The 26,325-nt window shown below is 29.4% G+C and overlaps 1 protein-coding gene across 1 annotated transcript; it reads left to right on the top strand.

The window, feature by feature from the left end:
- The first annotated feature begins 13,015 nt into the window (after positions 1-13,015).
- LOC139877594 (uncharacterized) lies at positions 13,016-16,201 on the top strand. The gene is made up of 4 exons (XM_071865026.1): positions 13,016-13,298; positions 13,391-14,803; positions 14,881-15,094; positions 15,496-16,201. Exons 1-4 carry the CDS (start codon positions 13,149-13,151, stop codon positions 16,062-16,064), a joined length of 2,346 nt encoding a protein of 781 aa, XP_071721127.1. The 5' UTR covers positions 13,016-13,148; the 3' UTR covers positions 16,065-16,201.
- Positions 16,202-26,325: the final 10,124 nt, after the last annotated feature.

Raw genomic sequence — 26,325 nt, 5'->3', positions numbered from 1 at the left:
TATATATATATATATATTTATTCCTATTTGTTTTTAAAAGGTTCATGAATCGTTGGAAGCAGTCGAAGGTCAAATGATTACATGAACACAGTTCAAGATTTTTGAGACTTCAACATTACAGACTTTGCTTATCGTGTCGGAATCATATAAAGATTAAGTTTAAATTTGGTCGGAAATTTCCGGGTCGTTACAGTACCTACCCGTTAAAGAAATTTCGTCCCGAAATTTGAGTAAGGTCGTCATGGTTAACCATAGAAATGTTTTCATGACGAGTATGAGTTGATAAATAGAGTTTTATCATCATTGAGTAATATGTGATAAACAATTCGTTTTATCTAAAGAGTACGAGTGAAGCTATCACAAAAGCATGCATGTTCGACTTAACCGGTGACGTAGTTATAGTTGATTTCCGGAATTCAAGGGATTCAAAAGGAATCTTGGAGATCCATAAGATTTGGTTCTTTGGTAATTAAGGAAATTAGGATCTCCTTTGATTAAATGCAATAATCTATTTCAATTGCTCTGTCGGATACCTCCATTATAAATGTACCTCTACCGTTCTTATTATCTTCATTACTTTTATACTTTTCTTTTCTTGATTTTAAATATAACAAGAAATGTCTAGAGTTCGGAGGTATGAAGTTTCGAATAAATTCTAATTAAGATTTTAAGCAGAGAGGAATGGTAATAGCATAATTTGATTTTTGGTAAATTACCAGAATTTAAGAGGCAAATAGGACTATCAAGAAATTTTGTTCTTGATATGTTTATAGATTAGATAGAATGTAAGAGTCATGTAACATGGCACATGATGACGTTATGATCTGTGAATCATCACATTCCATTTATAAACTCAGCATGACTTAATGTAATATAATCACGTTGATCAAGTGTCATTATACTATACTAACTCATGCATAAGTTCCTAACACTACTTCAAAACCTTCATATTTTAAACTCGAAAGTTTACAGTATATAGAAACTAATAGTTTCTCATATGATGTAACACTGATAGTTCAAAGAGATAAATGATTTCAGATAAGATTAGTTATGAAAATATATTCAGAAATATCGAGGATATTTATAATGAAAGATACGATAATATCTTTGAATATCTAAGATCAGAGGATGATGGAAACTATTGTCCGCAAGGGTTTAGAGTAAGGAGCAAGATATTCGCTAAAGACTTCAGCAAGCATTGAATCATTTGGAATCTTTGAAGTCAAACTTATTCTTTGTGATTTGTCCACGGCTTCCTTCATAGTTTCGCATAATCCGCTTTTCGGTACTAAATTTTCTATTGAGTGTTTCCAATACTCCATTCTTTATCATCAAACTTTCGACGGTTAAGGTCGTGTGCAATTTTTGCTGCTGTATTTAGCTTTTTCAGAATTTGTGGTATTGATTTGTAGACTGTGTGCTTTTCAGAATTTCAGAATGGAAGATCATAATTCTAAGAGATAAATGTTATATGTTTACATATAACTGTTGATGTAGACATGCTGCGAGATTTCAAAATACTGATTGCTGATTCTCGGTATTTGGTACGACAATTCTCGTTATCAGATGCAGATGAGTAGATGATAGGATTTCAATGAATATAATAACTTTTCATAAAATCAAAGATCAATGATGTTGCTGGTAAGTTTACTACTAATGTAGTGAGATATAAATAGTTTTCCGGTATCGATGACGAAAGGCAACTTATATATCAGGGTTATAATAAGCTAATCTGAGTGAAAAGTCGAAGTTGACTTGTTGGAGCTGTGACAAAATTGGCTAATTTGGAAAGGGATTGCAAAGTTATTTTGGGTAATAATAACACTAAAGGGATTAACACAGCTATGTGTTAAATATTTACTCAGTTTCCGAGAGTTTTTCAGGTGCATAACTATATGCATAAATCTTTCCTTCCGTAGATGAAATGCGGTTGGTTCATCCTCTCGATTTAGGTGTTTTCAAGAATCATGAAAGGTTTAAACGCAGTTTGTAATCGTCAATATACAAATGAGATTTAAGAAGAAATCAAGTGGCAAAGTTGAAGAATTGTTTAGTTTCATATGTTATAATCAATATTTTAATTCATTTTTAATTGTCCAATGTTGATAGTCCAATAATCGGTTTATATATATATAACCTTAGAATTTACCCCACGACGTATTGTATACGTATTGTCTTTGCATCAACCCAGAGACGTATTATATACGTATTGTCTTAGAATTAACTAAGACATATTGTGTACGTATTGTCTTAGGATTTATCAAAATGTATTGTATACTTATTGTGTTAGGATGTACCAATAATATTATTATACATATATACAATTACTATGATATGTCAAAACTTTGTATACGTGTCCCGATATTTAAAGTGCGTAAAATAAATAACAGAAATTAAATGATGATAAATAAAATTGCGATAAATGAAATGTAATCAGTTAGCTAGGAACAGTTAGCGTAGATTCTTAACAAAATTCTTCTCATAGTTAATTTGTTTGTTTCTATCAAATTTTATTTTGTCCAATGTCTTCTTCATTATGCCACTTGTTGAATTTTTGATGAGTCAAAATCGAAATATGAAATTGAATGAAAATAGTTATTCGGTGGTGAACAGATACGTATATCGGTGACTGTAAGTAGGATAGTAATTGACCGTTGAATCAGATTGAAAAGAATGTACAGTATAACTTATTAATGTGAAATCTGAATATTTCTCGGGTATTACCTACCCGTTAAAATATTTTCACCATTAATAGTTTGTACAAAAGAATTTTTAATTACAATCTTTATGAAAACATATATACATATATATTTTCTTCATATGTAATCATAGATTTAATGAGTTAATATGATATTAAACTCATATGAATTTCAGTTTGAGCTAGAATAAGTATTCTCTAAGACTATTAGGAACTACATATTCTTCACAGAATATTAATGAAGTTATGGATCAATACTTTATCGGTTATTGTTGTTGGTACTCCTTGGTATCTATGGTGCGTATGATGTTGATGTTCGTGGGACAGATTGTGAATTTGAGGTGTGAGATGCGGATGTTGTTGTTGCTGGATGGTGGTGGTACCGTTGATATTGCTGATGGTGGTACTGTTTATGCTGCTGGTACTGCTGATGCTGTCGGTACTGCTGATGGTGACGGGGCTGATGTTGATGGTGCTTGTGATGCTTGTGAATCACGCACCATTCGTGTCAGGGTTTCTATCCTACCCTCTATCATTTCTATCTACCCACTCATCTGATTCGATAGATCTTGATTATCAATTCGAAGTTCCCTAACTTCTTCTAATATTCCCCTTCGATTGGTATTCGGAAGTAGAGGTTGAATATTTTCTGAGATTGCAGTAATGCGACCTTCGAGGCGAAATATTTTGGCAAGAAGGGTGAAAACAGTGTTGCACATGGGTTCACCGGTGAGTACATCGTTTTCTCCGATGTTAGGCCGTAAGTTTGGGTCATTGTAGGTTTTTCCTTCTTCGTTTCTCCAACGAGTGAGTAAGTCTCGGACCCACCCCTATCTCTTCCAGAAAGAAAAATAGCTAAACGGTGGAGACACTTCGGGTTCATTGACTTCAGAGTCTACTTCAATACGCATCTCGAAATCACTTTCGAAACTAATGGAATCCAAGCCAGGTGTAGGATCCATCTTTTACGATCAGTAAGAGGATTTTGATATGGAATGATTTTTGGATATCGGATGATATTCTAATTACATAGAATACCTATAAATATAGTACAGAAGATCCCGTAAATTACGGAGGAAATTAAGGAAACGTGTCAGACAAAATTTAATGTGATGGGATATGAATTTGTCTGTACATCATCTATGCAATAATTTCAATAAGACGTGTCGAGACTGATAATGATAGGTAGATATTTTTCAACAAATGGTGGTAAGCAAAAACTTTTGACCTGCAGACCAGGTTCAAGTTCAGACTTAAATATATAATCTAACAACTACTAGATCGAAGTCCAGACTCACTAATGCATCCTAACAACTACTAGTTAGACACACTAATGCAAGACCTGGTTCGCTACGACCACCGATCTGATACCAACTGTGATAACCCGTCCTAATCCATCTGAACGAAGTCATCAACATCTGGTCCCATTGCGAGGTCCTGACCTAAATATGCCATGAATGACTCCATGTATTATCTTTAAAATGAGCAAATGCACAGCGGAAGATTTATTTCATACCTGAGAATAAACATGCTTAAAAGTGTCAACCAAAAGGTTGGTGAGTTCATAGGTTTATCATAACAATCATTCCAATATATTAATAGACCACAAGATTTTCGTTTATAAATATATGTACACTCGCAAGTGTATAAAAGTATTCTATAAGTTGTTGAGCGCTTCGGTAACCATACTTAACATTTAATGTGGCATATTCCATTTATTATGAAATCTACCTACACTGTACCAAGTGTAGTAAAGACGAAGTACTATGCAACCGTTTACGATACTAGAGCGACTAGCCCGGTTGGGGTGGTCAAACCCGATAGATCTATCAATAGGATTCGCGCTTACATGTTCTTCCAACATGTAAATATTAGTTACCAAGCTATTAGGGAAAATATACAAAGTGGTACAACTCAACGTAGAATATGTTTTTAGTACTTGTGTCCATTTCGTAAAACAGTTATAAAACAGCGCACGTATTCTCAGCCCAAAAATATATATAAAAAGGGAGTAATGAAACTCACCATACTGTATTTTGTAGTAAAAATACATATGACGTCATTGAACAAGTATAGGGTTGGCCTCGGATTCACGAACCTATATCATTCGTATATATATATATTTATTAAACCATGTACTTGTAATTTAACAAATATATATATATATATATATATATATATATATATATATATATATATATATATATATATATATATGTATAAATTTATTAATATATCATAATTGCATTGTTATTATGTATATATTTTATATATTCCTTTTGTATATATTAAATTTTATTATGTTATACTTATTAACTATATTTATATATATATTATTGGTTAGTTAAAACAGTAATTTAGTAATACTACGTTAATATTTGTAATATTAATAGTGATAATACTTAATAAATATGATGATATTATTTATGATTCGATTTTTAAGAATATATATGATAATTTTTAATAATAAATCCCATAATAATGTTTGTATCAGTAGTTTTTAATAAAACAATAATTTAATAATAATAATACTGAAAATATTAACTTTTGATATTAATACTTGTTATTTGATAATAATAATTATATCAATCTTATTATAAATAGTAATCTTAATAAAAACACTTTTGTTAATAATAATAATAATTATACTTCTAATAATAACCTTATTATTAATATTCATAATAGTAATAAAAATAGTAAAAAAAAAATAATAACAATAATCATAAAAATAAAATAAAAGAAAGCTACCTCAAAATATGCCTTAAAAGAAAACTGTCATGAGCGGGACTCGAACCCGAGACCCCTTGCTAACCCGCTAACACCCCTTACCAATACTCCGTTCACTGCTTTTCTGATTTAATAACCAAAACAAAATTTAAAACCCGTTTGAAACTGTTCCTCTTCTTCCTTTCAATCGTGTATTCGATCAGGTATCAGAACTTAACCAAAATCGAATTACCAGCTTGATTTAAAACTTAATTTGAATATGATCGACTTGTTTTTGCTCGTTAACAATTTAACAGAAACAGAAAAATAAAGAAAAATAGTTGTAGCAGAAAAACTTAATACGTATGAACTCAAAATCACTTTTGAACTTAGAGGCCGTTATAGGCCTCAATCACAACACGAAAAACGTTTCAAATCCTTTTTAGAAACTATCTGTAATCTCAATTTAACTTAAAACATAAAAATAAATCCGAATTTTAATGAAGAACAATCGGTTTGACTTTTATTTTGTAACTTTGACTCTAAAATTCTTGATTGGTAGGAAGAATTGAACCATGATATTTTACAGATAGTTTAAACGAAAGGTTCCTAACAAGACCTCATTAACACATTTCGAAATAAAATTCAAATTCGAGCTTTTCATGATTTTAAACCCAAACAGGGCATTCGACGGTTTAAATAAAAAAAATTGTTTACTCGATCTCTTTTTTAGCAATTTGTATTAGTGGAGATTATATAACAGGTAGGAGATGTTATTATGATTATAACGAATCAATTATCATTTGATTTGTAGTTGAATTTAGTCGACAACAAGTACACAAGATATATTCGTTCTTGAAGAAAAAGAATAAAAAAATATAAATCATAAAAGTAGAAAATGATTTATAACAGAATTTGGAGTATATCAGTGGTCTCATTCGATTTGTTAGCAAACAAAAATATTCACAGTTTGATCTAGACATGTAACAAATTAGGAACCTGCCTTTACCATTTTTGATTTTATATATTTATTATAAATTTAATTATATTAATAATAATAATACATTTACTATTATAAATAAAATACTAATATAAATACAAATTTAATGATTTTTATTAATACTACTGTTAATATTGATATTAATAATAATAATAATGGTAATTATAATGAATTTGTATTTTAATAAGAATAAAAATACTTATAAAAAAATTAATAATCTCGGTAATAATAATAATGGTATTAATAATATTAATATTGTTTGAAATACTGCTACTATAACAAATTATACGTATCAAACTTTATGATGATATAATTAATATTAGGGTTACTAATATGTTATTAATGACAATGATGAACGTAATAATATTAATATAGCCATTATTTTTAAATTTGTAATTAACTTCAATATCTTAATATTATATCATACTTATAATTATATGATCTATGATCTATTCCACGATATCATATATATATGTATATATATTCACATGACTATATGTATATAAGTATGTTTTAGATATCATATTTTATTATGCAGATATAATTAAATGTATCGAGACAACTAAATTCAAGTATACACTTAATATCTTATTTGATATTGACACGTTATGTTTTTTTTTTTTTTTAAATTTATATACATTTAGTATACATACTATAATTAAATAAGCCGTCTTAAATAATAAGTTTTAAATTACCTTAAGTTATCTTTCATGATAATTAAATCACATAATAGTTTAATTTATAATATATGCTTATTTTCTTATGTAATTGTATGTATATATATATATATATATATATATATATATATATATATACATACACATATTTCTATTTGTTTTTAAAAGGTTCGTGAATCGTTGGAAGCAGTCGAAGGTCAAATGATTACATGAACACAGTTCAATATTTTTGAGACTTCAACATTACAGACTTTGCTTATCGTGTCGGAATCATATAAAGATTAAGTTTAAATTTGGTCGGAAATTTCCGGGTCGTCACATACACCACCACTTTTAATTATTTACAACTGATATTGTTATTATTCTTGCGTGCTTGTTCAAATCGTCAACCACAACTACCCTTAAAGTAAACCTGCTCGATATTCCTGTTTACTGTTGTAGCCCACGACTTCAGTTTCTGTTTTCATTTTGACACCAAAAAACTTCCTAACCGTCACCTACTATGTTTATGTTTCGAAATGAAAGATGCTGCTACTATGTCAGTTTAATCTTAATGGCTGCTTTCTTGCTACTATGGTTCGGCAGCCTCAACAAAACATCCTTTGTGTAGATACCGTTTCTTTAAATGATGATAAGGCAGCTGAAATTTGAGTGTTTCGGTACTTTTTAATAATAGACCATAAACTCTTTTTGACATATACTAGTGGACTAGTTTGGTGGTATTCCGCAAGTGGGGATATAAAGAAGGCAGATATTTTTTTTAAAGTTGTGATGATTGTGATGTGGGACAAGAAAACTGTAAAGGACTTTTCTTTTTTTACAATATCATACACCCACAAATTCAATCCATCAAAACTTATGTTCAATAAAAATCGGTCATTTAATTGTGCCGAGATATACATATAGTTTTTGGGCCGTGTACTTAATGATGGACCGAGATTCGTTTGTTTGTTAGGCTACCATAATTCAAATTCCTATTTGGATCAAAATTTAGTATACGATCGTGGTTAGGCCGAATAGATGATACTATGATAGATTAGGATTATGATTAAGATGATGTATTGATGAGTCAAAAAGATAATGGACGTGATGAACCGGAGAAGATGATCGGAGAAGATGATGTGATTATTATGATAATAATAACTAGGTTAGTGATGATGATGACAAGTTGATAATGAATAGCGTGTGAAATGGTAAAGATATTAGAATGATGATAAGTGTCACGATGTATATGATAATGGGTTCAGTATTATGAGGATGAGCTGGTAAATTGATAATGATAATCGAGAACTATGATGGTTATGATGTTAATGATGATGATGATACAAAATTATGATAATGATGATATGTTACTATGATTGATGATGATTCAAAACAGAAAACTAATTTAAAAGATATTAAAATCTTAATAATAATAGAAAAACTGATACGGAGTAATGGTTAAGGATGTTATCGGGTTAGCGGGAGGTCGCGGGTTCAAACCCGGACTTGGGCATTTTTTTAAAAGGGCTACTTCTTTGAGGTATTTTACTTATTATTATTATTATTATTATTATTATTATTATTATTATTATTATTATTATTATTATTATTATTATTATTATTATTATTATTATTATTATTATTATTATTATTGTTATTATTATTATTATTATTATTATTATTATTATTATTATTAATATAAGTATTATTATTATCATTATTATTATCACTATTATTGTAAATCTTATTTTAATAAAAATTATTACTAGTATTATCATTACTATTATTATTATTGTTATTATTATTATTATAAATGATTGTTACAAATGTAATTATTATTATTATTATTATCGTTATGAAGGCGTTACAACTTTTTACTTATTATTGTTATTATTATTATTATTATCTTTATTTTTAAAAAATGAGTGTTTTTATTATTATAACTACTGATATTACTCTTATTATAATTATAAAGATATTACAACTTTTCATTTATCAGTATTATTTTAGTTACATACAAATGTATCTAATACATATAACCTAACTCTATTATTATTTTCATAATAAGTAAGATATATAAAATAGATATATTTAAGTTATTAATGGAATACATAAATCATTAAAATAACAGATATATCACTAATAATAATATATATATTTGATCGATTACTATTATATGTGTTAATATATATATATATAAATGATATAGGTTCGTGAATCCGAGGCCAACCCTGCATTGTTCAATTCCGTCGTATGCATATTTTTACTACAAAATATCGTATAGTGAGTTTCATTATTTCCTTTTTAAATGCTTTTGCAATATATATTTTTGGGACTGAGAATACATGCGCTGCTTTATAAATGTTTTATGAAATAGACACAAGTAATCGAAACTACATTCTATGGTTGAATTGTTATACCGGATATCGCCCTTGTTGAACTTGGTAGCCTAAGAATTGGTGTTTATTATAATTGCCACCAATTGACGCGAATCCTAAAGATAGATCTATTGGTTTTGAAGCGCCCCAGTGAGAGAATTTGAACTGCTTTAGTACTTCGATGTTTATATGTTTGGGGATATTCTAGATGCATTTTGTTAATGTCGGTTACCAGGTGTTCAATCCATATGAATGAATTTTTAACACTTGCGAGTGTATGATTATTGAATAAATGAAATCTTGTGGTTTATTAAAATTATGGAAATGATTGATTACAATAAACCTATGAACTCACCAACCTTTTGGTTGACACTTTAAAGCATGTTTATTCTCAGGTATGAAAGAAATCTTCCGCTGTGCATTTGCTCATTTTAAAGATATTACATGGAGTCGTTCATGGCATATTTAGTACAGTACCTCGCAATAGGACCAAATGTTGATGACTTCGTCCAGATGGATTAGGACTGGTCTCTACAGGGCTTGCCATTCGAGGTCGTCCAGATTATGAAAAAGACATCTTTCCTCAAAATTCACACCACTCACCAAAAACACCGACGGTTCGTGGTGCTTGGTGATTTTTGTCTTTGGCCAAAATGTTAGATCTATCGTATCTTTTGACTCGTAGCTCCGATATAGTCATCGTTTTTTTTAATCGTGTATTTTTTTGATATCTATCAGTTGGCAAACTGTCGTAGCCTGTTTGTCCCAAATATTTTTTGAAACGAGGCCTCAAAAGCCTTCAATTTTGACTTTTTTGTTTAATTTTAGACGCTCTTTTGACCGTTTTGAATTTCTATCATATTATTTCTTTTTGTATGCATTACTTAGCATGGTACATATTGTTTTAAGGCCTATTATTTCACTCACAATGTAATTATGTATAACACATATAATTTTGAATCTAATGTCACTTCATTAAACGCTCTTTTTATATCAATAATATGCGCCGCCACAAGGAGTACCATTTGGCGGCGCATAACCTTTGGTTTCAGATTGTGTTGAAATTCTCAAGATCACCCTAAAACGACCCTAACATCAAGACTCTCGAAAATTTAGTGCCATTCGAGGTCGTCAGGATTTCGAAGAAAAACATTTTTCTCATTATTAATGTTTTTTTGAACGTTTTCAGTATATATCGTATTATTAGTTTTGTGTTTACATGACTTAGCATGGTATATATAGTTTTAAGGCATATTATTTCACTCACAATGTAATTATGTATAACTCATATAATTTTGAGTCTAATGTCACTTCATTAAACATGCTTTTTAAATCATTAATATGCGCCGTCAGATGGAGTAACATTTGGCGGCGCATAAACTTTGGATTCAGATTGTGCTGAAATTCTCAGGATCACCCTAAAACGGCCCAACGAGCAAGACTCTCTGAACGTGCTTGCTATTCGAGGTCGTCTAGACTCTGAAAAAGACATCTTTCCTCGCAAATTCACACCACGCACCAAACACACCGACTGTTCATAGTGCTTGGTGTTTTTTGTCTTTGGCCAAAATGTTAGATCTATCGTATCTTTTGACTCGTAGCTCCGATTTAGTCAACATTTTTTTAATCGTGTATTTTTTCGAGATCTATCCGTTTGCAAACTGCCGTAGCCGGTTTGTCCCAAATATTTTTCGAAACGAGGCCTCGAAAGCCTTCAATTTTGCCTTTTTTTGTTTAATTTTAGACGCTCTTTTGACCGTTTTGAATTTCTATCATATTATTTTCTTTTTGTATGCATGACTTAGCATGGTACATATTGTTTTAAGGCCTATTATTTCATTCACAATGTAATTATGTATAACGCATATAATTTTGAATCTATTGTCACTTCATTAAACACGCTTTTTATATCAATAATATGACTACATTTGGCGGCCCATAACCTTTGGTTTCAGATTGTGTTGAAATTCTCAAGATCACCCTAAAACGACCCTAACATCAAGACTCTCAGAAATTTTATTGCCATTCGATGTCGTCAGGATGCCGAAGAAAGACATTTTTCTCATTATTAATGTTTTTTTGAACGTTTTCAATATATATCGTATTATTAGTTTTGTGTATACATGACTTAACATGGTATATATAGTTTTAAGGCATATTATTTCACTCAAAATGTAATTATGTATAACTCATATAATTTTTTTTTTCATGTTTTGTGAAGTAAAATTTAGCCCGATTTAGAGTTTAGGGTTTAGGATTTAGGGCTTAGTGTTTTGGGTTTAGTCCCTAAACCTAAAACCCTAAACCCTAAACTCTAAACTTTTCGTGTTAAAAACTTAATCTAAATCCTAAATGTAAACTCTAAATCTAAACCCTAAACCCTAAACCCTAAATTTCTAAACCCTAATATCTAAACCCTATAAACTCTAATATCTAAAACCTCAACATACGCTCGAAAAAACACGATAATTGTTATATATTAATTCTTCGAGCGTTTTTCCGCCAAAATATAAACATTTATCACAAAGTGTCTTTATTAAATGTTCATATTTTCATCCAATCTATAATGTTCGTGAAAAAATTTTGTTTCAACAAACGAAAAAAAAAAGTTTTGCTTCCTTCGCTTCCCCTAGATTGGTTAATTCTCCCTTGATCCTACAACTATATATATATATATATATATATATATATATATATATATATATATATATATATATATATATATATATATATATATATATATATATATATATAGTGGTAGGATCAAGAGGGAAGTAACCATTCGGGGGGAAGCGGGGGGAAGCAAAAACTTTTTTTTCTTCGTTTTTTGAAAAAACTTTGTTCACGAACATTATAGATGAGATGAAAATATGAACATTTAGTAGAGACACTTTGTGATAAATATTTTTATTTTGGCGCGAAAACGCTCGAAGAAGTAATATATAACAATTATCGTGTTTTTCGAACGTATTTTGAGGTTTTAGCTATTGGGGTTTAGATATTAGGGTTTAGATATTAGGGTTTAGAAATTTAGGGTTTAGGGTTTAGATTTAGGGTTTAGATTTAAGATTTAGATCGAGTTTTTAACACGAACGGTTTAGAGTTTAGGGTTTAGGGTTTAGTGTTTTGGATTTAGCTATTTCAACAAAATTTACGGATTACAGTCCAGATACTTATAAGAGATCGCAAATTCAATCTCACTATAAATGTATCTATCGATTATCATAAAATGGTTAAAAACAATCACGTAATAAACCGATTAAATATCATATATTCGAGTATAAATATTTTTATACTCAAACGCTGTCGTTAGGAAATTTTTTACTAATATATACACAAAATTATTTTTTGGGGTCTTAAATTAAACTATCAATTATAATAAACATTTAATTAAAAAAGTGAGTAATTTATAGAAGAGTGTAATAAAATAAATCTGACCAAGTAGCCAACCCCACCACCATGTCTCCCCTCTCTTCCTTTTATTCTCCCTTTAAATCAGCAGAAAGCGGGAGTTACAGATTAAAGCTTAAAAAAAAACCCCACAAACACCCCAAAAAAAAAAGTACGGACTAATTAAAAAACAACAGTCTTCATGAAGCTCAATGTAAAGTAGTAAACGTTACCATTACAGAGTGTGTGCGTGTGTTTGTTTATAAATCCAATATTTTACATCCATCACTTCACCGGCGACGGAATCTCATCGGAAAATGATGACGGGGTTAATTCAAGACCAGAATCTTGAAAAACAAATTGAGAAACAAATTGGTTGCATGTCTGGTTTTCTTCATATCTTCGATCGTCAACAGATTTTAGCCGGAAAACGCATTCATTCCACTAAACGCCTTACTCCATCCACCGTAAGTTACATACTACTGAGTATATAATAACTCTAACTATTAATAATTAAATAAATTAATAAATTAATGTAATAACTATTTATTGTGTACAGGGTATGCTGACGTCACCAGAGTCGGTAAAATCCGTTGTTACACCAACGAAGACTAAAACCGAAAAGACAAAGTTAGCTGAACCGGTGGTGGTGTCTGTGACACCGAGTCCAGACCGGTTCAAACCGGCTCCGGTGGCGAATACGAATGCTTATGCACCCGTAACGCCACCGAAGTCGCCGATGCCATTGCCATTGTTTGAGATAAAGGAAGGGGCGATGAAAAATTCATGGAAATTTTGTAAAGAAATGCCGAGGCTCTCGCTTGATAGTAGAGCCACGGTTGATTCGAAAGGTAGTTTGTGTCCGAAAGAAGGTAATGCTCGGTCTCCTAGTGTCATTGCAAGACTGATGGGACTCGAGCAGTTACCTTCTTCGGAAACGGATTCTTCACGGGGTCTATTTCAAGACCCTCTGAAGAAACCAGAGCTCAGAAGATCAGCTTCTGAGTCTAGAGTGTCTCGAGATTTGTTTCACTCTAGATTTGGTGAAAGAAGTAACGGTTTTCAGCAAAATCAACCGAATAAACAATCGATTGAAGCGAATTTGATTGTTCGAGATAATGTAAGCAATAGAAATGCTCAAAATGTAAGGGTGGTAGAGTCGAAAAAGTTTATAAGAAATCAAAAGAATGATTCTCAGTGGAAACCTCATAACCAGAGAAAAAGTTTCTTCGATTCCGGGGATTTTTTCCCGGACTCGAACCAAACTTCTGTACAAATGTACGGTGAGACCGAAAATCATTTAAAGATGAAAGGGATCGATGAAAAATCGAATGATCTGGAGACTTTGAAGCACATTCTCGAAGCATTGCAACTTAAAGGACTTTTACATTCAAAAAAAGCTTTAAATAGAGAAGGTCAGCGTAATGTTGTGTACGGTCAAAGTTTTGCATCGGACGATCCTAATATCGTCCTTGGGAAGCCGTGGCGATCTGGTTTGGTTTCACCAAATCGCACGGCTTCACCAAATAGGAGATTCAGTAACGATTTCGGAGTTAATCGTTACTCGAGCGAAAGTTTACCTTCGATTAGTCCTAAAAGAGATCGCGGTGTGGTTGATCGAACCGGTAGAAGTCCGATTCGAGCTCGAAATTCACCAGGTGTATCGAAAATTGAAAGGAACTTGAAAAACTGTAATACGATTGTGAAGAACAAACCGTTGAGCATTGAAACGCAAAGGAGTTTCAACTCCAATGATTCATCGCGAAGAAATTCGCCTATTAATTCGCCTAAACTTACACCTAAAAGAAGCGGATCCGGATCTGGATCCGGATCCGATTATCAGTCCGTCACAAATCAGTCTCCGAGAAATCGGAGTCCGTACAACAAGGTGTATAACAACTTTGTTACTGAAGATGAATCCTCATCGATTTCTGAACATTCCGGCAGTACAAATTCTCAGTCCGATCCAGAGGTATTCAATTACTTCAATCAACTATTTATTTTTTATTTATTTGTTAATTAATGTTTTATTGAATTTATGAATTATAGAGACCGAAAATGGAGGAATGCAGAGAAGGAAAAAGTTTGTTAGCAAGATGTGATAAATTGTTGAGCAGTATAGCAGAAATGAACTGTATGACCGAGTCACAAGTGAGTTCGAACTCAGTGTTACCGAGTCCAGTATCAGTTCTGGATTCAGGATTCGATAAGGATGAATCATTATCACCATCTCCTGTTATGAAACGATGCATTGATTTCAAAGGTACCTTTTTCATTTCGTTCGCATGACGTTTTCATGTGCGACTCGTGTTTCAACGATTTTGATTACGTGGCGTGATTTGATTTGATGGTTTTTATTGACGTCATGAAATCAGTACACTAAATATTATACGCTTATGTTAGTAGAATAATACGTACAAAAGATAACATGTGCTGGTGGTTACTGTCACGTGACCTGAGATGCATCACAGGTGGCTTTCGTCCGGCTGACTAGGACGACGGCGTTGTTAAGTCAAATATTTGAATTGAATGAGCGATTTAGTGACTGTTATCAGTGTCAGTGTTTAAATTTTTGATGTAGACTTATATCAGTTTCTTATCAAAATTAGAAATTATTATTATAATTTTATATTAACAGTTACCATTTTTTTTTTTTTTTGATAGATCTGAAGGTTGATTTGGAAGAAGGTATATGGAGTTCGATTATTTCTCCATCATCATCATCGACGAATCTCGAAGAATCTGAATTAGAGGATTCCGATTTAACATACATTGCTGAAATACTCCGTGCATCAAAGTACCTCCCGGACGATGCGGGCGTGTTTTATTTTCTCGAAAAGCAACATTATCTCAACGGAAACGAATCAACAAAGAAGTCAAAATTACAAAGAAAGCTCGTGTTCGACAGTGTTGCTGAAATACTCGATCGAAATCGAGAGTTGCCTCCGTGGAACGCGCAATTCGGTGACGGCATTCAGGCGGTTTATTCAGAATATCAAAAGATCTGTGAGCCGCAAACCGCAGATAATGTGTTGGATCTAGTTTGTGTTGTGTTGAAAAGAGATCTTGCTGGAAACAATGGTTGGGGAGATCAACCGGAAGAGATGTCGGAAAGTGTATTGTGCATTGAACGGCTGATATTCAAGGATTTGATCTGCGAAACGATCCTAGATCTCGCTGAATTTGCCCAAAAGACTAGAGCTTTAGCGCCAAGAAGGAAATTAGTTTTTTAAAAGTTGTTTAAAATAATAAGTGGGCAAAGAATATGAGTTAGTTTTATTTTCCCGCTCTTTTATTTGTTCTATATTTTTAAAATCTGTATGTTAAAGTTTTACAATATTTGTTTTTAGTAGAATTAATGTTGACCGTTGACTGCAAAATTTATGTAATTTATATTATTGTATTTATTTATAATTAAATTTAATTTTAATAACTCATATATTTCTTTTGATAAATAAATTAGCTCGGACTATGTTTAAAAGACAACCTCTACCAAGTAATTGTTGTAAACATTTATTTAAAATTGTCAATCACCAATTATATGTTGTTAAATATAAAGTTTTTACATTTATCTATTATATTCATGATTTGTTTGTTCATTGTTGCAACCACGTTTAATAATATCCTCTATTGCCTTCCAAAAAATAAAAAATAAAAAAATAATATCCTCTATGGCTCTATCTGTTGGTTTAATTTATATTCTCTATGTTTCATATTAATAAGCCATCTTTTTTTTTTCAGGACTATTATAAATTAATAGTTAACTTTCATCAAAGCCGGATATTGAGGCGTGCAACCCGTGCGGCCGCACATGGCCCAACATCTATAAGGGCCCCTAAAAAATATCCTAACATTACATATATAGGCTCATTTTTACATATTTTGGTCTATTTGTTAATTAAAAAATAGAAAAATTAAAAAATAAGATGCATAATCAATGTCGAATACTCCGTAATCCAATATTATACTCCAATACTCCACGTTTATGCTTCAATACTTAGATGTCGAAGCTTAGTATTAGGTTATATAAGGAAAAAAATTGTATACAAAAGGCCCACTTTTGTTTTTCGAACAGGACCCATAAAATTAACGGAACGGCCATGACTTTCATAAATATATAAGAATAATTTGTTAGTGTACTATTATATCCTTACTTTATTCAAGTAAGATAAAAATGTAGTTAAAAACTAAGGGGTAAAACTGGAAAGTAGACCAAAAAATACATGTGACAGTCAATTTTTTTTAAACTATGTATTTTTTGTCTATGAACTATTAATATGAGACGAATGAAGTATTATTTTTACTTGGTTTTATCATATACTCCGTACTATAATTTTAATTTATAATGTTAAATGTTAATGATAATGATAATGCTAATGTTAACGTTACTCAATGTTATGTTATGTTTTAATAGAAGAAAAAGAAAATAAGCTGTTTTGTGGGGCATCTTGGACCAGAATATAACGGTCACTGTTGGCATGTCGCATCTCCCATCTCCCATTCACTCTATAAAGAAAAAAGGGACTGAAAACGATATGTGAAGGAAGCGTAAATTTTGGTGGTAGTGGACTCAATGAATTCTGTATGTAATTAAATTAGAATTTATAATTTTTTATAAAGAAAAAAGGTAAGGAAAAAACATATTAAATAGTAGTACGTAATAATATTAAATAGTGGGGTATCATATATTTTGTGTATCAATCAATATATATTGTCCCGTCCTAATCCATCCGGACGAAGTCCGTATCGATTATAAACGATTCACAATAGTTGATTTCATCGCGAGGTACTTGACCTCTATATGATACATTTTATAAACATTGCATTCGTTTTTGAAAAGACAATATTTCATTACAACGAAAGTTGACGGCATGCATACCATTTCATAATATATCTAACTATAATTGACTTAATATTAATCTTGATGAACTCAACGACTCGAATGCAACATCTTTTGAAATATGTCATGAATGACTCCAAGTAATATCCCTAAAATGAGCAAATGCACAGCGGAAGATTTCTTTCGTACCTGAGAATAAACATGCTTTAAAGTGTCAACCAAAAGGTTGGTGAGTTCATTAGTGTAACATAAATAATCATTTCCATCATTTTAATAGACCACAAGATTTTCATTTCCAGTTCTCATAAATATACGTCCCATGCATAGAGACAAAAATAATCATTCATATGGTTAACACCTGGTAACCGACATTCACAATATGCATATAAGAATATCCCCATCATTCCGGGATCCTCCTTCGGACATGATATAAATTTCGAAGTACTAAAGCATCCGGTACTTTGGATGGGGCTTGTTGGGCCCGATAGATCTATCTTTAGGATTCGCGTCAATTAGGGTGTCTGTTCCCTAATTCTTAGATTACCAGACTAAAAAGGGTGATATTCGATTCGATAATCCAACCATAGAATGTATTTTCGATTACTTATGTCTATTTCGTAAAACATTTATAAAAGCAGCGCATGTATTCTCAGCCCAAAAATATAAAGGGTAAAAAGGCAAATGAAACTCACCTAATGTATTTTGTAGTAAAAATACATATGACGACATTGAACAAGTTTAGGGTTGGCCTCGAATTCACGAACCTATATCATTTGTATATATATTAAAATGTATAATTGTATTCGAACAAGTTTATATATTATAACTTGAATTATATTTTATACTTATTTAGTTTGTGTATATATTTAAAACGTTTAATATCTATATATTTGGTTATATTAATATATATATATATATATATATATATATATATATATATATATATATATATATATATATATATATATATATATATATATATATATATATAGTATTATATGAAAATATTCTTAATTCATTATATATAAATAATGTTATTATATTTGATATGTGATATATAAACTAGTAATATGATTATAATATATGTATTAATTATATTTTAGGTACAAAATATTTATTTGTAACGAAAAATGATAGTTTTGATAATAATGATTTACTAATAATAATAACTTTCTTAATATTGATAATACTAATATTAATAACAATATTGTTAAAATTGATACTTATGTTAATAATAATAATAGTAAAACTAATAATTACGAAAATGATATTTATACTCATATTAGTGAGAGTAATAGTAACTTGTATTGTTTTACAATAACAATAATAATAATCCTAAACATGTTCATAATAATAATAATAATACTAAAAATGGTACAATTACTAATATTTACAAAAATAATAATAAGTTGCATTATTTTGTCACTAATTATAATGTTTGTAATGAAAATTTTATTATGTTCCTAATAATGATAATGATAATAATAATAATAATAATAATCCTAATACTTAATAATAATAATAATACTAAGTAATTATAATAACCTTAGTAATAATAACAATTATAACAATAATAATTAGTACTAACAATAACAATAACAATAACAATAACAATAACAATAACAATAACAATAACAATAACAATAACAATAACAATAACAATAACAATAACAATAACAATAATAATAATAATAATAATAATAATAATAATAATAATAATAATAATAATAATAATAATAATAATAATAATAATAATAATAATAATAATAATAATAATAATGGGAACTACCTTTAAATGCTAAAAAAAAAATTGTAAATCGCCCAAGCCGGGACTCGAACCCATGACCTCTCGTAAACCCGAACAACTCCTTAACCACTCTTCCAACCTGTTTATCTGATTAATGTTCGATTCCAATTAAATATAACTGTTATTTCCTGTTTCCTAGATTCATCTTTCTCTTCACGCTTAATCGATCAAACCATGAACCAATACATAATACTAATTAAAATATTGTTGTTAAAACGTTAAACTGAAACAGAAAAATCAGTTAGTTGTGTTTGTAATTTATTATAACCGAGAGAGAGAAAAAAAATCGTAACAACTTTTATGAAGAACACGTTTGAACTTTAAATCAAACTTCAACTTCTGAGACGTGTTAGCCCATGATCATAAAATGAAATATATTTCAAATCCCTCTTAGAAACTACAGGAACCGTCAATTTAACCCATATCAAAACAGAAACTTCGAATTTTACAGAAAAACAATTGTTGACTTTTTGATTTTTAAACTTTGACCTCAGAATTCGTTCTTGATAAATAAAATTGACATTTGAAATTTTACAGAGAGTTTAAGTGCAATATTCCTAACATCTTTGCATTTATAGATTTCAAAATAGGATTTGAATTCGGGGTTTTTGACAAAAAGAAAAAGAACAGAGGACGAATGCCGTGTTCTTCAAATTAAGTTTTGACTTCTGTTGTTTTTGCTCAAATGGTATTAGTAGAGTATTATGTAGAGTTTAACAATTATATTTACAACTGGTTAGCTCAATTAACATTTGTTTGATAGCTTGATTCGCTCGACAAAACTTATTCTGTCAGAATTAATTAAATAAAGATGATAACGACTACTAACAAATTTTGTTTGTGTTATAGATAATTGAATTGAGATGTTAGTTCCAGCAGACAAATGGTACGGCTTAGACAGCGATTTGAAACTGAATTACATATTTTTCTTAGATATAATTACGTATATACCGTATTTATATATATATATATATATATATATATATATAATATTTGTATATGTATATATATATAATTCTTTATTCTGTATATGTATATATATATATATATATATATATATATATATATATATATATATATATATATATATATATATATATATATATATATATATATATATATATATGTATATATAAAGTATAAGTATATTTTAAATCATAATAATACTAATTATACAATTTTAATATCTAATTTTAATAAAACAAATAATAATAATAATAATAATAAAAATAATAATGATAACAATACTAAATTTAATAATGATAGTAATACTTTTATTAATGATACTAATAAAATTAGTTATAATAATATTAATATTATCAATGATAATAATAATAATAATAATAATAATAATAATAATAATAATAATAATAATAATAATAATAATAATAATAATAATAATAATAATAATAATAATATAATGACTTGTACATATCACAAGTTATGTATTTATTTCTCATATTAAAATTAATAATATTAATAATATCAATATTAATATCAATATTAATCTTAGTAATAATAACGAAAGTAATAATAATAATATTGATATATCATTTATATTCTAACTTGTAATTACATATAATAATACTGATTATATTAATACTTATTATTAGTAATAATAACTTATCACTTCATATATATCATGTTTCTTATCTGCAACTAATAATATTAATGATAATAGTATTAATATTAATATTGATAGAAATTACTATATTATTATAACATTTATATTAATAACTAATTTAGTACATTAGTATTACATATTGTTGATTATGTAATACTACCATATAATGTATGTTATATAACTAATATTGAATATTAACTTTTTAACATATAATAATAATTATATATAGGAATCATATATTTTTATATCATTTCATTTTAATTATTTTATATCTTAATTCACATATTTAATTTTTAATGTTTAAATTACATTTTATTATTTTCAATTGTTATTATATATGTACATACATTTATTTGTATATCTATATTTATTTACAAACAATGTTCGTGAATCGTCGGGAGTAGTCAAAGGTCAAATGATTACATGAATATAGTTTTCAAAGTTTTTGAGACTTAACATTACATACTTTGCTTATCGTGTCGGAAACATATAAAGATTAAGTTTAAATTTGGTTGGAAATCTCCGAGTCGTCACAGTACCTACCCGTTAAAGAAATTTCGTCCCAAAATTTGAGTGAGGTCGTCATGGTTAACAATAAAATTGTTTTCCTGGCGAATATGGGTGGTAAATAGAGTTTTATCATTACCGAGTAATATAGATTAAACGATTCGGTTACATGAAGCGTATGAGTGAAGCTATCGCAAAAGATTGAAATAGGAAAAGTAAAGATTCGTCTTAACTTTTGATAGAGTCAGGGTTGAATTCTGGAATTCAAGGGATTTAAAGGAATTCTTCGAAATCTAAAAGATTTGATTCTTCGACGAATAAGAAAATTAAGATCTCTATAATTAAATACGGTGATCTGCCTCGATTACTCTATCAGATATTTCCATTATAAATTAAGCTCTTCTGTTCTATTATTCTCACAATTCCTATTCTTTCTTTCTTAGTTCATACATCCAAAAGATTGTGAAAATGCTTAATCCCATTCTAATCCTTGATATTTTCCTAATTATCATTTCTGTCATCCTTCTTTTCAATCTCCCTCCAGAAGAACCTGTTTACTTCTACTATTACCTTGGGGTGATACTATTCTTAATTATACCGTGTCTTTATATTGCTATTCGTAATAATATCCACGGTTTGTAATTTATGTGTTGTTATCGGCTTTATATCTTCCCTTATACTTCGAAGTCATTGCTTCTGTTTTCTATAATCGTTGTCATCCACAGTTAATACACTCTCCTATTTGCTGCGATTTATACTCCCATTTACACTTCGAAGCTTTACGCTTTGTTTTCTCTTCTATCCATTAAGCACATCAAGTAATGGTTCAGAATTCGTGGTTATGGAGTTTCACATTATCATAATATACAAGGTAGAAAGGAAAGGTAGTGGCACGAATTGATTTGTCAGATTACCGGAATATCCGGTAAAGACTGAATCATCAAGAAAATACTTTCTTGATATTTTTGAGGTTAAATAGAATACAAGAGTCGTGTAACATGGCACGTGATGACGATATGTTCTGTGAATCATCACGTTCCATTAGAAACTCAGCATGACTTACTGTAATATAATCACGTTGATTAAGTGTCATTATATTATACTAACTCATGCATCAGTTCCCAACACTACTTCAAAAACATTCATATTTTAAGCTCGAAAGTTTACAGAATATAGAAACTAACAGTTTCTATATGATGTAACACTGATAGCACGAATAGATTAATGATTTCAACTAAGATTAGTTATGAAAATATCTTCAGAAATATGGAGGATATTTATAATGAAAGATACGATGATATCTTGGAATTTCTAATATCGATGGATGATGAAGAATATTTATTCGTAAGGGTTTAGATTCGAAAGCAAGGTATTCGCTAAAGATTTCATCAGAAACAGAATCATTTGGATTCTTTGAAGTCAAACTTATTCTTTGTGATTTGTCCACGGCTTCCTTCATAGTTTCGCATAATTCGCTTTTCGGTACTAAATTTTCTATTGAGTGTTTCCAATACTCCATTCTTTATCATCAAACTTTCGACAGTTAAGGTCGTGTACAGTTTGTGCTGCTGTATTCAGTTTTTCCAGAATTTCAGAATGGAAGATCATAATTCTAAGAGATAAATGTTATATGTTTACATATAACTGTTGATGTAGACATGCTGCGAGATTTCAAAATATTGATTGCTAATTCTCGGTGTTTGGTACGACAATTCTCGTTATCAGATGTAGATAAGTATATGATAGGGTTTCAATGAATAAATATAGTGATTTATCAGAGGGATTTAAGTCATGGAGCGATGAGGTTACTGATACGTCTGCTGGTAATATGATGGAATATAAAAGGTTCTCCAGTAACAATAAATGAGCATGCATATAAGATTATAATAAGACGGTTGAAAATTCGAAGTTGACTTGCTGAAGCTATGACAAAATTGGCTAATTAGGAAAAGAATTGCATTGTTATTTACGGTAATAACAATGCCAAAGGAGCTAGGACAGATACATGTTAAACGTTTACTCAGGTTCCGAGTATTTTCATGTGCCTAACTATATAGATCAATCTCTTCTTCCGTAGATGAAGTGTGGTTGGTTCATACTCTCGATTGAGGTGTTTTCAAGAATCATGAAAGGTTTGAACGTAGATTGTAATTGTCAAAATACAAATGAAGTTTAAGATGAAATCAAGTGGAAAACTTGAAGAATTGTTTAATTTCATATATTATAATCAATATTTTAATTTATTTTAATTGTCCAATGTTATTAGTCCACAGTCGATAGTCCACAGTTGACAGTCCAATAATTCATATATAGTTTAATATATAATATTCGAATTAACTTATACGTATCGTGACCCGTGTACATGTCTCAGACTCGATCACAACTCAAAGTATATATATTATTATAGAATCAACCTCGACCCTGTATAGAGAACTCGATCATTACTGCATATAGAGTGTCTATGGTTATTCCAAATAATATACATATATATATATATATATATATATATATATATATATATATATATATATATATATATATATATATATATATATATATATATATATATATATATATATATATATATATATATATATATATATATATATATATATATATATATATATATATGCGTCGATATGATATGTCAAAACCTTGTATACGTGTCCTGATATTTAAAGTGCGTAAAATAAATACAGAAATTAAATGACGATAAATAAAATGCGTAACGTAAATAACAGAAATTAAATGACGATAAATAAAATTGCGAGAATGTAAATTGCGATAATTAAATCGCGATAAATAAAATGTAATCAGTTAGCTAGGAACAATTAGCTAGGAACAGTTAGCATGGATTCTTAACAAAAATCCTCATAGTTAATTTGTTTGTTTCTAACAAATTTTATTTTGTCAAATGTTTTCTTCATTATGCCACTTGTTGAATTCCGATAGGTCAAAATCCAAGTATGAAATTGAAAGAAAAATGGTTATTCTGTGGTGAACGAATACGTATGTCTGTGGATGTAAGTAGGATAGTAAATGACTGTTGAATCAGATTTGGAGAATGTATAGTGTAACTTAATATAGTGAAATCTAAATATCCCTCGGGTATTACTTACCCGTTAAAATATTTTCACCATTAACAGTTTGTACGAAAGAATCTTTAATTACAATCTTTATGAAAATATACTTGTATATATGTTTTCTTTAGATGCAATCATAGATTTAATGAGTTAATATTATATTAAACTCATTTGATTTACGTTAGAACAAGAATATATAATCTCTAAAACATTAGAGATTACATATTCGCCATGTTGAACGAAGATAAAAGATGCAGAACGTCATGTAGAATGATGATTATGCCCGGGTTAACGATTGTGATGTTAAGGTGTATGTTGTTGTGGTTTGTGTTGTTGCTGGTGGTTGATAAGGCTAAAAAGGAACATATATTTCATAGCAAAATTCCCCAAGAAAGACAAGATTTTAGTTGCAATTGTTTCATTTTCAAGTAATATTCGTTTATTTTAAATAAGTACGAAGACAAAAGGCGAAAACGAAGATTTGAAGACGCAAAGGTCCAAAAAGCTCAAAAGTACAAGATACAATCAAAAAGGTTCAAATTATTGATGAAGAACGTCTAAAAATGACAAGAGTACAAGTTACAAAACGCAAAGTACACGATATAAAATAGTACGCAAGGACGTTCGAAAATCCGGAACCGGGGCATGAACCAACTTTCAGCGCTCGACGCAACGGTGTAAAAATTACGAGTCAACTATGCACAAGAATAAAATATAATATTTAAATAAATCATAATAAGAATAATATTAAATAATAAAAAGTTGTTAATTGAGCATAGTTCAGGGGTCGTAAATGAAAATTCAATTTATAATTTCGCCTATAAAAGAACGATATGTAACGATGAAGAGGGAGAGATTTTTTTTACGATCTTTTTTTTCTTTCTATCTTTTTCTTATTTTTCTATATCAAATATTAATATCTATATTTATAATTCTCTATCATAATGTTAATGTAATCAGATATAACAATAATCTTAATTTTAATTTTAAATTATGATAATAATAAGATTTATGATAGAGATCGTTTGAGTGTGTAAGTCGAAATTCTGTCCGTGTAACGCTACGCTATTTTTAATCACTGTAAGTTATGTTCAACCTTTTTAATTTAATGTCTCGTAGCTAAGTCGTTATTATGCTTATTTAAAATGAAGTAATCATGATGTTGGGCTAATTACTAAAATTGGGTAATTGGGCTTTGTACCATAATTGGGGTTTGAACAAAAGAACGACACTTGTGGAAATTGAACTATGGGCTATTAATAGATGGGGGGTATTGTCTAATTGAGTGACAACTCATTGGAGTCTGTCGAACCTATCTTCAAATTAATTAACCTAATAATTAATAATGATTATGGTTGTCCTATTTAGTGATGTTCATATGGAATCTGTTATAATCATTTAATTAATCAATTGGGTTGGGTAATTGATTATTCATTCTGATCAAGTGGATGAATTAATATTCATAAACTAATTAAAACAGGGGTGGATTACATACAGTGATAACTGGTGTAATTGTTGACAGAAGTGATAACTGCGTCACAGTTTAAATCCTTAATCAGTTGGAATATTTGACTTCGGGTATAAGGGTAATTTGACGAGGATACTCGCACTTTATATTTATGACCGATGGACT

This window comes from Rutidosis leptorrhynchoides, chromosome 11 (genome assembly GCF_046630445.1).
Source record: "Rutidosis leptorrhynchoides isolate AG116_Rl617_1_P2 chromosome 11, CSIRO_AGI_Rlap_v1, whole genome shotgun sequence".
Taxonomy (NCBI): Eukaryota; Viridiplantae; Streptophyta; class Magnoliopsida; order Asterales; family Asteraceae; genus Rutidosis; species Rutidosis leptorrhynchoides.
The sequence above is the reverse complement of the archived record's forward strand: the minus strand, read 5'-3'. Positions and strand labels throughout refer to the sequence as shown.

What these genes read in the sequence shown, in the direction of transcription:
- LOC139877594 (XM_071865026.1), top strand. Translation starts at nt 13,149, where the DNA reads ATGATGACGGGGTTAATTCAAGACCAGAATCTTGAAAAACAAATTGAG. An exon ending in ATTCTCAGTCCGATCCAGAG is followed by an intron (nt 14,804 to 14,880) that starts GTATTCAATTAC and finishes TATGAATTATAG; the next exon opens with AGACCGAAAATGGAGGAATG. An exon ending in ACGATGCATTGATTTCAAAG is followed by an intron (nt 15,095 to 15,495) that starts GTACCTTTTTCA and finishes TTTTTTTGATAG; the next exon opens with ATCTGAAGGTTGATTTGGAA.